The 14,072-nt window shown below is 32.9% G+C and overlaps 1 protein-coding gene across 1 annotated transcript; it reads right to left on the minus strand.

The window, feature by feature from the left end:
- Positions 1-6,862: 6,862 nt before the first annotated feature.
- LOC107962736 (pentatricopeptide repeat-containing protein At2g22070) lies at positions 6,863-9,902 on the minus strand. The gene is made up of 2 exons (XM_041115213.1): positions 7,664-9,902; positions 6,863-7,549 (listed from the first exon to the last, which is right to left on the minus strand). The coding sequence occupies exon 1, from the start codon at positions 9,769-9,771 to the stop codon at positions 7,684-7,686; it is 2,088 nt and encodes a 695-aa protein (XP_040971147.1). The 5' UTR covers positions 9,772-9,902; the 3' UTR covers positions 6,863-7,549; positions 7,664-7,683.
- Between the last annotated feature and the right edge of the window lie 4,170 nt (positions 9,903-14,072).

Genomic DNA, 14,072 nt, shown 5'->3' on the forward strand with positions numbered 1-14,072 from the left:
TTATTGCTTTTTCTTTGAAATTTTTATGTTTTAAGACTTTTACAATTAGGTCCAATTGTCTATTTCATTAGTTTTTTATTTCATGAGTGATTTTGTAAGTTACCATTGATGAGTTCCGGAATTTTATAATGAATTAATATGGATTTAAAGTTTTATTTTTATTATATGATGATTTTATTAAGTAATTTTAATAGAAATTGATTATTATGACTAAATTGTGAAGAATAAAAGAATTAGGGTTTGCTATTAGATTTATACGAATCAAAGGCTGTAAAATAGCTGAGAATAATGGAATAAATTGTTAATTGAGAAAAATTAACTCAATTGGTGGGAAATTTGATAAGAGACTAAATTGTAAAAATTGTAAAAGTTGGGGTAAATGTGTAATTTCAAAAATTTAAGGGCATAAATTGTGAAGTGAATTATAATTGAATTTGATGTTGATGAATGAATAATTTTATATTATATATCAAGAACCTGAAGAAAAACATGAAATAGGGAAATTAACAGAATAGTTCCTAAATTTCTATTACTTCTACAAACTACCCCAGGTAAGTTCATATGGTTGAACTTTCATGATTAATTGTTAATTTAGGAATATATAATATATTATTTCATATTTTTATTATTGAATTATGGTTATTGTAAAAGTATGAAAATTGAATTGAAAGTTCAAATTAATGGGTACGATTGTTTCGTGACACAAGATGAATTGACAGATAAGACCATGGTTGGATCATGGCAATGTTTAAATGTAAGACCATAGCTGGGCTATGGCATTTTAATGAAAAGACCATAACTGGGTTATAGCACCTTGAACGTAAGACTATGGTTGGACCAGGGCATTATATGTATACATGTAAGACCATAGCTGAGCTATGGTATCCTAATGATAAGACCATAACTAGGTTATGACATTACGAGTGTAAGACCATGGCAGGGCCATGGCAATTGTGTAAGACCATAGTTGGACTATGGCATCAAGAAAACGATGTACTCAAATCCGTAAGACGTTCTCTAATTTGACAAGGATTGGTAAGTATTACATGGGTTAATGTAAAATAAATTAAATAGTTATTGATATTGAGCACAATTATGTGAATTCATCAATCAAAGTTATGGTTGGTAAGAAATGTTGTGAAATGCTTAATCTAAATGAATTATTTAGTATGTTCGATAAGATTTATATTTAAAGCCTATGAACTTACTAAGCTTCATTAAGCTTACTCGTGTTGTTTAATGTTCTTTGTAGATTAGCATGAGATCGGAGGATCGGATCAACACATCAAGCCACACTATCCAAATTAATTTGGTAGTTTTTACAATATAAATTTTGGTTTATATGGCATGTATAGAGTTGGTTTGATAATGAAATAGATTGAAATATGGTTGTGAATCTTAAATGTTTGTATGTAAGTAGTTAGAAATAGAATTTGATAAATCTATGGAATGAGTTAAAAAGGTAAGTATAAGTAATGGAAATGTTTGAGATGTTAAATTATGTTATGTTGAGAAAATGTTTTGGCTTGCATTGGTCGCATGGTTAGGATATATGGTATATGAGATTATTGTATGCAGGTTTATGTTAAAAATGGTGAGAAAAGTTACCTTAAAATGACCTATTTTCGTCCACATGGGCGTGTGTCTCAGCCGTGTGTGACACACGGCCTGGCACATGGGCATGTGGTCTGGCCGTGTATCCCCTACACTTTGAAATTTCAAAACAGAATGCCCAGGTTCTTGCACACGACCTAGCACACAGGCGTGTGGCTTGGCAGTGTGACCCCTACACTTTGCACACAAACGTGTGACTTGGTGCACACGGCCTAGCACACGGGCGTATGGCTTGCTCGTATGACCTCTGCATTTTGCAAAAGGCCTCCTAGCACGCGAGCATGTGGTTGGTCGTGTGGCACAAGTCAGAGAGTTACACGGGTAAGAACATGGGCTGGGACACGGCCGTGTGTCTCACATTGAATGCCCACACGACCTTAGACACTGGCGTGTCTCCTGGCCGTGTGAGCCACACAGTCTGGCCACATGGGTGTGTGTCCCTTATTTCTAAGAAAATTTTTGACATTTTGCGAAAAAATTCTTCAAGTCTCCGGTCGAGTTCCGATTTACTTCTAACGCCTATTTTGGGCTTCGAGGGCCTATATAATGGAGCATATGAGTGTTTTATGAATGATTATGATATATGTATTAAAGATTATGAAATGTTCGTAATTAATCTGCAAAGTTCGGTAATACTCCATAACTCTGTTCTGGAAACGGATATGGGTTAGGTGTGTTACAAAGCTTTACTTCTATATACAATATTCGAACACAAAGGCTTCACCGGACGGGATGTTACTGGCATCATTTATCAAGTTTAAAAAAAATGCTGAGTGTTTTCACTTTGACAAATCAAGATGGCGCCAAGTAGTAAGTATGTATTAAACTAAAAGTGTACTTTCAATTTAATGGAGGGATTGTTGAGATTTGTTAGTCAATAACAAAGTATCTCTAATTATTAGGGATTGCCTAATTGTTAAGATATTTTTCTTTGATTTATTTTTTTTACTATAAAAGGCTAAGACTATGAGGAATAAATATCAATTTTCTCTTCATTTGAGTAAAAGTTATTTATTTTCTTCCTTTCTCTACTCATAAGTGTAACATTAATGAAGAAATGCAAAATTATTTAAGGTAGAGATGATATTGAAATTACCTCTATATTTTAAAATATTGATATTATTAAAATATAAAATTAGTGACTCAAAGTAATGTTAGAAATTAAGAATCCTATAGTAAAATCTCACAACTAAAGAAATATAAGATTATTAAGTAAAAGGTAGTATTGAAATAATTTATATATTATAAAATTTTAATGAAGTTAGAAATATGAGATTATTAAGGTACATAAGAATTCAATTTTAAAATACGAAACAAAATAAATCATTTTCAATTTTTTATTGAGCAGATAATGATCTGACTGTAGTTGGAAAATGATGGATAGCGAGGCAGGCATACTTGAAATAGGAAAATCCTCCCATTAAACTTGTCCTTCATCATTGGCCAAAAACAAAAATACTTGTCGTTCACCTGCAATGGAAAATGTACTTCAATGGACCCCCATTGCTGAAAATTCCTCTTTAATTTTGACAAAGAAACTGTACCCAGAAAAGTTTAAAGTAAATAAAAGCTGAATATATGTAATAGACTGCCACTTCCCATCCTGTCTTCTATGGCAACCACATAGCCTACTAGGTCCCTTATCATACACCTATTACAATTTGCCGACTTATAATAAACTTTCCCATTGTCATTTAAAAATCATTTAAATTATATTTTCTTGGGAAAATGACAATCATGAAGTCAGAGGTCTGACATGTTTAATAAGATTAATAACATATTAAAGGAAAAGCTCAAGGATTAGGGAGCAGGGGGGATTTGCGGCGTCCGCAGAGTCTACGACAGAAAATCTTTCACCTAAAATGAAAATTTTCGTTGAAAGCTTTAGAAAAAAGGAGATGACATGGTGAGCAGAGCACAGCACCCGCATTCCTCTCATGGATAGTCAAGTGGGGCGGTCTTGTTTTTCTTAGGAAAAAGAAAGTTTTTAAAAAAAAAAGTTAAAATATGGGGTATTTTACTAAAAATAATTTATTTTTAACCTTAGGGTCACTTAAAATATTATTTATTGACATTGTTCAAAAAACTCAAAATTTCTTTACGTGAAAGTATTTTTAAAGGAAAACGTGCTGATGTGGATGCACTTTACCCTATGTTCGGACTAAATTTTTAGAAAAATATCCTATTTTAAAAATATTACAAAGATGAACTATTTTTTTAAAAAAATTTACAAGAATAAGCTTTTATAAATACCTAAAGTAGTAACACCATTTTTTTTTATTTTAAGGTGCCATCAATTAATATGGAAATAAAACTTACAAAACAGATCTTTATATAGACCTAAAGTCTCATTTCTCTTGTTTTCTTAAGTAATATGGGATGTGAGATATGTGTACATAGAGGCAAAGTCAGGAGGCTGGCGTGGGCCCTGGCCCCTCCTAAAATGTAAAATTATTTTTTAGGCCTTTAAATTTTTTTAAAAATTTTAAATTAGTAAAGGTAAAATTGCACTTTGCCTCCCTAAAATTATAAAAATTTGATTTAATCATTTACAAATTATAAAGATAAAAACTATAAAAAATTAAAATTTCATCTGGCCCCCCTAAAAATTTTCTGGCTTCGCCTCTGTGTGTACATATAGAGTCATGAATAGATTTACAACTTGTTCATAAATAATATAGGATTCCTTCATCTTTTAACTAACAACATAAGATTAAATGTTACACTATATTTTATAATTTTTTTACAAAACAATTTCTATTTTTTTATATTTTGTTAACATTTTCTCATATTATAAAATTATCTTTTGAGACCTTCTTGTTGCATTTTAGAATTGTTAGTATATAAAAAATAGAGTTGATCATGGGCCGGGTCGGGCCGGGCCCAAACAATATTCTAGGCCCATTTTTTAGGCTCAGGTCTGACCCAAAATATAGGCCTAAAAATTGTCCAAGCTCATTTTCGGGCTTATATTTTTGTCCGAACCCTCTCATTTTTCGAGGGAGGCCTTCTGGCCATGATCAGGTTAATTCAAAAGGACTATTAAAAAAAGAACAAATTGCACATATTAAACTTCTATATACACTAAGTTTCTATTCAATTTTAAATGTTTGAAGTTAATATCCATGCAATTCTAATTTTTAAAATAATTTTCCATTATTTCAATTTAAAAGTTATACTTTTAATTTTTTTTTATTCATTTTATTTTATGTTATGAATGTCTGATTAATTTTGGTATTTAAATAGTATTTTTTTATAATTTTAAAAAATTAATATCTCTTTTTTTAAACATTTTTTAAATATTTTACGACACTCATTAATTTTTTAATCCTAATTTTAATTTAATTTTCATCACCTAATGAATGCTAATAAATTTATTTCAGATGTATTTTGACTAGATAGATAATCTATTTAAACATAGTATACAATTATGTTAAATAAGTTTTTATTATAGAAATATATAATATACATAAAATATAATTATTATTTTTCATATTTTTATATCTAGATTAAATTACATTAGTAGTCACTTAACTATGATTTTTTGGCTATCGAATTATAAAAACTTACAAAATAATTACTCAACTATTAGTAATTTTTTAAATATATATTTTTTAATATTTTACTATACTCATTTTATATTTTATAATTTTTTACTTATAGAGTTTAAAAATTTTATTTATAATGTAACAAATGTTAACTTTTTGTAAAATAATTAAAACTCTATAAGTAAAAAAAAATATAAAATATAGTGTAGTCTTTAATTTTATGTTGTTAGTTGAAAGAGGAAAGAATCCCATACTGTCTAAGAACAAGCTACAAACCTATTCATGAGTCTATATGTATAAATATCTTATATCCCACATTGCTTAAAAAAAAAAGAAGGAATTGAGACTTTGGATCTATATAAAGATCTGTTTTGTAAGTTTTATTTTCATATTAATTAGTGGTACAAAAAAAATGGTGTTGTTACTTTAAATCTTTATAAAGGCTTATTCTCGTAAATTTTTAAAAATTGATTTATTTTTGTAATATGTTTAAAAGATAACTTTTTTTGAAAATTTAATTCGAGCATGGGCAAAAGCGTGTCAATGTTAGCGCGTTTTTGCTGACACCCTTGAAAATGCTTCCAAACGTTTTATGTTTTTTGAATCATTTTAATAAATAATGTTTTAAGTTGTCCATTTCCATAAATAATATTGAAAATGGGTTTTTCTTTTTTTTTTTTAAAGTAAAATACCTGTTTCTTTCCTAAAACAGTCTAAATTGGGTTGTCGCTTATTTATTTATATATTTTTGGTCGGGAACAACATTTTGATTCTGTTGTGAAACAAGGGTTTCATGAGATTTTTTTCAAAGATGGATCAAATATCTGCAATCCAAAATAAAAGAAACCAAGGAATTTTGTATGGTTGAAATGAATACAAGTTTGATTCCAATTCATCTCATGTTTTTCTTTAAGTAGTGGTACAGTAGGAGACAACATACATCACGCAGGAACTGACTTTATCCCATGTGATCTTCTTGCCATTTCATTTTCTACATTATAGTACATTCGTTACTTCCCGCATTACCATTGCTTGGAAGTTTTCACTTTCAAAACGTCAAATTTTGCGTATGATTTATTCTTATACTCTAATTTAGTAAATTTTAATTTTTATAATTTTAAAATTTTAAAATTTCAATTATAAAAATTAATTAAGTCAAATTCTATTATTAATCTCGTATTATGTGCAAATTGTGAGTTAATCTATATACTTCAATTTGATTATTTTTAATCTCATACTTTTAAAATTATGTAATTTCAATTTTAACTCAAAACAGTACCTTGAAATTCATTAATTAAAATAACATGATCTTTTTGGGAGAATTATGTAACAAGCTAAAGTGACACTATATATATGATGATATATTTGCTATATAAGATTGAGAATAGAATATTTCAACTTAATGAATTAACGGTTACCATTTGAGTTAAATTTGGACTTTCAAATTTTAAAAAGTACAAGACTAAAAATAACTATATTAAAATATATAGATGAAATCCACAACTTACACATAATACAATGATTAATAGTAGAATTTCAATCTTTTAAAACATTATCTTAAATAGACTAATTTTAGTAGAGAGTTATGTTTGGTCTAATATTTTCGGATATTGCTATAATTATGCTTTGCCCAGGAAGTGGGAATTAAGCAGGTAAAAGAGGGGTGATGACGGTGATAATCAGAAAGTGACCCGTGAAAGTGAAGGAATTTAAGCGAGTTATTTGATTATTTTGAGAATTCTTGACCCAATCCAAGCAACTTTGGAGTCACAATCCAAAGAGAAAAGTTAAGAAAACTACGCTTATTGTGATCCAAGAGCCCAAAGCTATTTCAGTACTTACTAAACAACACAAAAGCTCTGCTTAGTATGGCATCAAATTGGAAAAACCATTGCTATTCAACAGTCAAGATAATAACAATACAAGACTTTAGTAGCGCAATTACCCATTGCCTACGAATGTGAGTTTTCAGAGGCCCGAAAAAATATTTCAAAGACTCGAAAATGTACCTAAAGTTAACTGATTTCAGAGACTTCGTAGTTGGGGCTTGGTTCACTAGTGCTCTACCAAAATAGGCAAATCCAGTCCATGCTTTCATGTGGAGTTGTCTAAAATGCATCCCAAAATACTTTCAGAGGCCCATCATAACTTGATCAGAATCTGTTAAAATTTTCCATACACCGAAAGATCTCTGCATCCTTTGTTCAATCCTCAGCATGTTCCCTTGCTAGTCTACCTTGCCTGAAAATGCAAAAGACTAGAAGGCATTTGAGTAATTAGGAGCACTTAGAGCCATCATTTTTGTTCTTGTTCTCAATTTTGGCTGTTGCTATCTTCCAGATATAATGAGTAAGACAACGAGTCTATTCTGTTCCCTGGAAATAATGCTTAACAACCATTAACATGGAAATCAGTCATTAGCAATACTGGCAAGTGTACTTCTGATTAAAATAGTCCCAGAAAAATTATGGGACTTTTCTTGCAAAGCTGAGGTGACTTACTAATCTCCCTGGATTGCTTATTACCAGTAATCCTTACAGGAGCAGCTCCCACCAACAAAATGATGGAATCTGTTTGAATCTCTCAAGATGATTGGCCTCCCAATAACTTTAGACACGAGCTTCATAAACATATGGCAATCGCCACAAACACGAATGTTCTTCATAATCCTAATCGGTGCTGTTGCATGGGGCTTTTTAATCAATCCATATGCAAGAGCAAGTTTCTCGCTATGGTAACAAATGGATGCAAACTTTTCCTCCTCCTCCACATTATGAAGAACCAGCTTTGTATCAGGCATAAACCCAGCTTCCTGCAATTTCTTAATCAGTCTGCCAAGTTCTTCGTATATGATTTCTGTTTGGGGATGAGTTGCATCTTCTGCGACAAACTTGTGAACTTCATTATCAATCTCAATCCAACTGTAAGCAGCGAACTTCTTGACATTCTTACTTTTCATGAGAGATCTCACAGATGCCACATCTTCCCATCTTCCACAGGTGGCATACATGTTAGAAAGCATGATATAAGGTCCTGCATTAAGGGGTTCCAATTCAAAGAGACGCTTAGCAGCCATCTCCCCATTTTCAGTGTCACCCTTTATTGCACAGACAGAGAGAAGGGTTGACCAGATTAAGGAATTTGGCTCATGGGGCATATTGTTAACTAGATCGATTGCTTCAGTCATGCAACCTGAACGGCCAAGGAGATTGATCATGCATGCATAGTGATCCAAAGTGGGTACTAACGCATGCCGTTTACTGATAGAATCAAAATATATGCGTCCTTCTTCAATTAAACCTGCATGGTTACAAGAAGATAGAACAGCCACAAACGTAATACTATCAGGTTTCAACTTTTGTTGCAACAATTTTTCATAAAGGGCCAATGCTTCCAAATCTTGTCCATTCTGTGCATAACCCCTAATCATGGCATTCCAAGAAACTACATTTCTGGATGGCATCATATCGAAAACAATCCAGGCATCCTTAGTGATTCCACATTTGCAATACATATCAACAAGAGCACTAGACACAAGCAAATCATTATCAACTCCCAAAAGAATGGCTTTTCCATGGACAACCTGACCATTACACAAATAGGCTAATTTTGCACAGGAACTAATCACACTAGAGATCGTAAAACTGTCTGGCTTGACACCTTCTGCTAACATCTTGGCAAATAAATTCAGAGCATCTTCTTCCTTTCCATTCTGAACATAACCAACAATCATTGTTGTCCAAGATACTTTATCCTTGTTCTTAATCAAGTTAAAAACCTCAATTGCTTCATCTACCAATCCGCTTTGAAAATAAGCACCAAGAACATTCGAGACTGTGACATCATCAGGTTTGAAACCACCTAGTTGCATCTCCTGAAACAAATCAATACATTTCTTAGGTTGGCCGTTTTTCAAATAACCAGCAATCAATGAATTCCATGAAACTACATTTTTATTATCTGTTCTATCAAATAGCCACCTTGCTTTATCAATCTCGCCACACTTAGCATACATATCAGTCAAAGCATTCCAAACAAAAACATTCCTCCCCAAAAAACCAACGCATATTCTACCATGAATCTGTTTCCCTTTCCTTAAATCCAATAACCTTGAACACGCATTCAACAAACTCACATGAGTATATTCTGTTGGCTCAAATCCCTCTCTGTTCATCCTCAAAAAAACCTCAAGCGCCTGACTGGAAAACCCGCTTCCAGCCAAGCCCGCAATCAAAGTATTATATGAAACAGAATCACGAAAAGGCATTTTATAGAACAGTGCTCTCAAATTCTCAACAGACCCTGATTTGGCATATACAGAAAGAATTGTGTTCCAGGAGATAATATCTCTTTGGGGCATTCTATCGAACAGGTTTCGGGCATCTGAAATTTTCCCTAATCTTGCATACATGTGAAGAAGACGGTTATGTAGAAACGTATCATTGGGTATAAAATAGTGAAGATCCATGTGAGATTGCAATCTCTTGGCTTGACCAACATCGTTGACCCGAACGCATTCGAGCACGAGCGGCGTGTAGGCTTCAGCCGTCGCTTGGCCACCGGCGTATAACGAATCAATTGCTTGGCGAAGCCTTTGCCTGACTTTCATTTTTATAATTATGGGGTAACAGTTTTCAATTAATGAGGGTTAAATACCTAGGCGGGAAAACTGCGTAATTTTAAATGAGAATTTATGAAGTTCACGTGGACCGTTTGGGGAATTAATTTTGGCCACTTTAATTGTTTATTTAGATATATAAATTTTTAAAGAAGATTCGTTTCGATAAATAAGAACTTTTAAATTCGGGTGACGAAAACATGATTTTGTAATACAAATTGTCTTCACAATTCAATAATAATGATGTTATCACTATAGATAATATCTTTAAGGCTAATTTAAGTAGAATTATGAAAGAATTTAATATAGATAATAATGATCTCAATATGGAAGCCTAAATTGGTATGGTAGGTCCACAAAACTATTAGAAATAATTTCTCATAATTTTGATTTAATAAAATATTATTATGGTGTTCCTCATTATCCATCCGCTATTCGTTTATTTGATTGGGATTGACTTGATCCTCTCTATTTTAGTAGTGATTGCTTGCATAGTTCGCATCACGAGTTCCCACGTAGTGACTTCGCATCATCATGCAAGTGAACTCACCTTTAGAGAATACGTGTTAATCTTAGAATAAAGTACGTGTTGGCATACATGAAAACCTACGTAAGACGTTACATCCAAGAATCGTATCATATAAATAGGAAAATTAACTTACTTGAAAGGAAGACACACAAAAACACTCAACATATATGTATAAAGTTTTAGAGTGAAGCCATCAATCAATATGGAAACCAATTAACATATTATTTTGATTAATGACTGAAGTTTAATGAATTTTAATAATTTGGGAGCATGAAAACATGTCAAGATGCTACATTTCGATTTATGGTTTCTAGTTGACGTAGTTATTTTTCAAAATTGAGAAAATGAAATAATTCCCACAACCATTACTATGAGAACAAAGAAGGGGAGAAAAGTTGATGATTGCAAGGATAATAAAAAAGGTCCACCTCTTTTAAGTCCAACGGAGATGGTAATGAATATTGCAATATCAATATAAGAAAATGTAAAAGATAGTCTTAACATGTATAAAAAAAGGAAAGAGAAAACTACAAGAGAGGTGAAGGGTTGAATTGATCTTTTATATGATTATTTGGATAAATAATCTTATTTTTAGAAATAAGAATAAAAGTGTCTTTGTTTGAAGAATAAGATTTTATAAAACCAAGGAAGACTATTGAAAAAAGTTCAAATAGAGGAGAAAAATAAATTGAAAGTAAGTATAACATTAAAATGATTTAGAAGTAATTCAGAAATACATCACCTTAATTAAACTGTTAATTTTTGCATTTTAACTCACCATCATCAAATTAATCTAACGAAGAACACCAATCAAAATTTGGAATTCAAATTTGTGAACACTCTTCTAATGAGGTTCTCTGAGAATGATTCCCAATAGATCTAGCGATACCCTTTCCTTGGTGTCGAAACCATTTTAAATTTGAAAAACGGGAGTCGACTTAAAAACAAAAATGGAGTCGCCACCAATCTTTTCCAAGGTGAGATTAGGCCACCTTAAAATCAATCGTTTTAATAAAACATCTAGGCCTATTAAAACAATAATTCTTTTTGGTCTGCTAAGTTTGAGAAAATAGGCTCGGGAGTCTGTTACGTACGAGGAAGGATTAGCACCCTCGTAACGCCCAGAAATTGATACCTATTTGATTAGTTGATGTCTTGATGTCAAAATTTGAAAAGATTTTAGAGTACGATCCTTTTATTTGAAAGAAAATCGAGATTATTCGAATAAAATGTAAAGACCTACTCATTTCGAAGGAAAGAATGCCATACCCAGTAAGTTAGGGTCCAACATTTCAGACCTTCAGAATTAAGTTGGTCTTCGATTTTACAATTCATGTAAGGAGGTTCAAAAGAAGGGTATTCGGTCACCCGAGCCTTGTGAAAAATTGATGCTCAGTAAGTTAGAACGCAATCTCTCAGAACTCCCAAATACTGAATATTGCCTTGATTTTGGAAATCATTATCCTCAATATAACGCAACGCCACACCCAGTGAGTTAGGGTGTAACATCCCGAATTTTTAAGAATAGGTTTTTTATTCTAACCTCATACAATTAAATTTTAGAAGGGTACTCGGTTATTTAGATTCAACGAGGAAAATTGGAACCCAGTAAGTTAGGGCACAATCCTCCCGTGGATCCTAAATATCGAACATCGCCTTTATTTTGAAAACAATCGAGGATAAATCTTTGAATAAAATGAATTTGGGCGGCTGAAACTTAAAAAAAAATGATAACATGCAATATGAAAATAGCAATATAATAACCCTAATAACATATATTAATACCTAAAATATAGCAAGCATAAAGAAAATTAAGAACAGTAGTAATAACAGAAGTGATGAATGTAATAACAGTACAAAACTAGTTAATATAGTGCCATTATAATAATAAAAATAATAATAATAAAAATAACAATATGTTACTAATAATAATAAATAAATAATGGTAATAAATATATATAAAATAATAGTAAAAGTAATAAAATATAATAATAATAATAATAATACTCTTCCCCTCCCATCTAAATCCGGCCATCAGTCTAACCTTGCCCCAGTCACCAGACCCCCATGAGCCACTATCGGCGCCACCGTACACGGCAACCGAACCTCAAAAAAACCCTTTTTCGGTAATTTTAAAATGGGTAAGCTTCTTCCCTTTATTTTTACTTTCGTATAAAAAAATGAAATAAAATTGAAATGAAAAAATAGACAAACAAAGAACTTAAAACGAGAATAGACAAAAAAAACCTCTTTTGCTTTGATCTTTGATTAATCTCCAAAAACCAACCCCTCTTTACAATAGTTTTGAATGGCTTTTATAGCCAAATTTTACAACTGATTGCCTCCTTCCATGGTGGCAAGTAGGATAATAGAGTTAGTGGGGTAGCTTAGTAGGGTGATGGAGTTAGTGGGGTGGCTTAGTGGGGTGATGGAGTTAGTGGGGTAGTTTAGGAGTTAGTGGTCAGTTTAGTGGGTGCTAATTGGATGGTTGGTGTTTTGGGCTCTGCTTATTGGTCCCGGGCATAAATTTGGTCCTACAGCTGCCCCTCTTTGCTCATTGTCGTGTAACGAGAATAGAGCAAAAATTTTAGAAGGGCCAAATTTGTCTGGGCTGGCTGAGTCCTGTCTTCTTTGCCGCAACCCACCGCACCTTATTGCTTCAAAACGCTCCGTTGCTGCTTCACGGAGATGTGATCTGCTGTAATTTGATCTGCTTTACTCCTGCTCAGTAAAGATAAGATCTAGTATGTTTAGCCTGCTCCACTCCTGCTCAGTGAAGATAAGGCTGATGATTGGAACCTGTTCTATTGCCGATACATGGAGATAAGATTCATCAAAATTTGATCTGCTCCGCTCCTGCTCAGCGAAGATAAGATCTAGTATATAGCCTGCTCCACTCCTGCTCAGTGAAGATAAGACTGATGGCTGAAATCTACTCCATTGCCGATACATGGAGATAAGATTCACCAAAATTTGATCTGCTCTGCTCCTGCTCAGCGAAGATAAGATCTAGTATTTAGCCTGCTCCACTCCTGCTCAATGAAGATAAGGCTGGTGGCTGAAATCTGCTCCATTGCCGATACATGGAGATAAGACTTGCCAAAATTTTATCTGCTTCACTCATGCTCAGTGAAGATAAGATCTAGTATATAGCCTGCTCCACTCCTGCTCAGTGAAGATAAGGCTGGTGGTTGAAATCTGCTCCATTGCCGATACATGGAGATGAGACTCGCTATCTTCGATCTGCTCCATAGTCAATACATATAGATAAGATTCGAAATCTTCGGTCTGCTTCCTGCAACTTCAGAAAGATAAGACCTGTATCTTCAACCTGCTCTCTGCAACTTCAGAGAAATAAGGCTGATGGCTAAAATCTGCTCCATAGCCGATACATGGAGATAAGACTCGCCATTTTTTATCTGCTCCATAACCGATATATGGAGACAAGATCTGTAAATTTCGATCTGCTTCTTGCAATTTTAGAAAGATAATACCTGTATCTTCAACCTGCTCTCTGTAACTTTAGAGAGATAAGGCTGATGGATAAAATCTGCTCCATAACCGATACATGGAGTTAAGACTCGCCATTTTTGATCTACACCATAGCCGATACATGGAGATAAGATCTGAAATCTTCGGCCTGCTTCCTGCAACTTCAGAAAGACAAAACCTGTATCTTCACCGATGTCGCTACACTGTCTTCTGGGGAACATGCCTTGTGGACTTGGTCTAATATGCCTATGTTTATGCCAAATGATTAAGA

The sequence above is a fragment of the Gossypium hirsutum genome, chromosome A06, assembly GCF_007990345.1.
Source record: "Gossypium hirsutum isolate 1008001.06 chromosome A06, Gossypium_hirsutum_v2.1, whole genome shotgun sequence".
Classification (NCBI taxonomy): domain Eukaryota; kingdom Viridiplantae; phylum Streptophyta; class Magnoliopsida; order Malvales; family Malvaceae; genus Gossypium; species Gossypium hirsutum.

Excerpts from the sequence above, each read along its gene's own strand:
- LOC107962736 (XM_041115213.1), bottom strand. The coding sequence starts at position 9,771 with ATGAAAGTCAGGCAAAGGCTTCGCCAAGCAATTGATTCGTTATACGCC.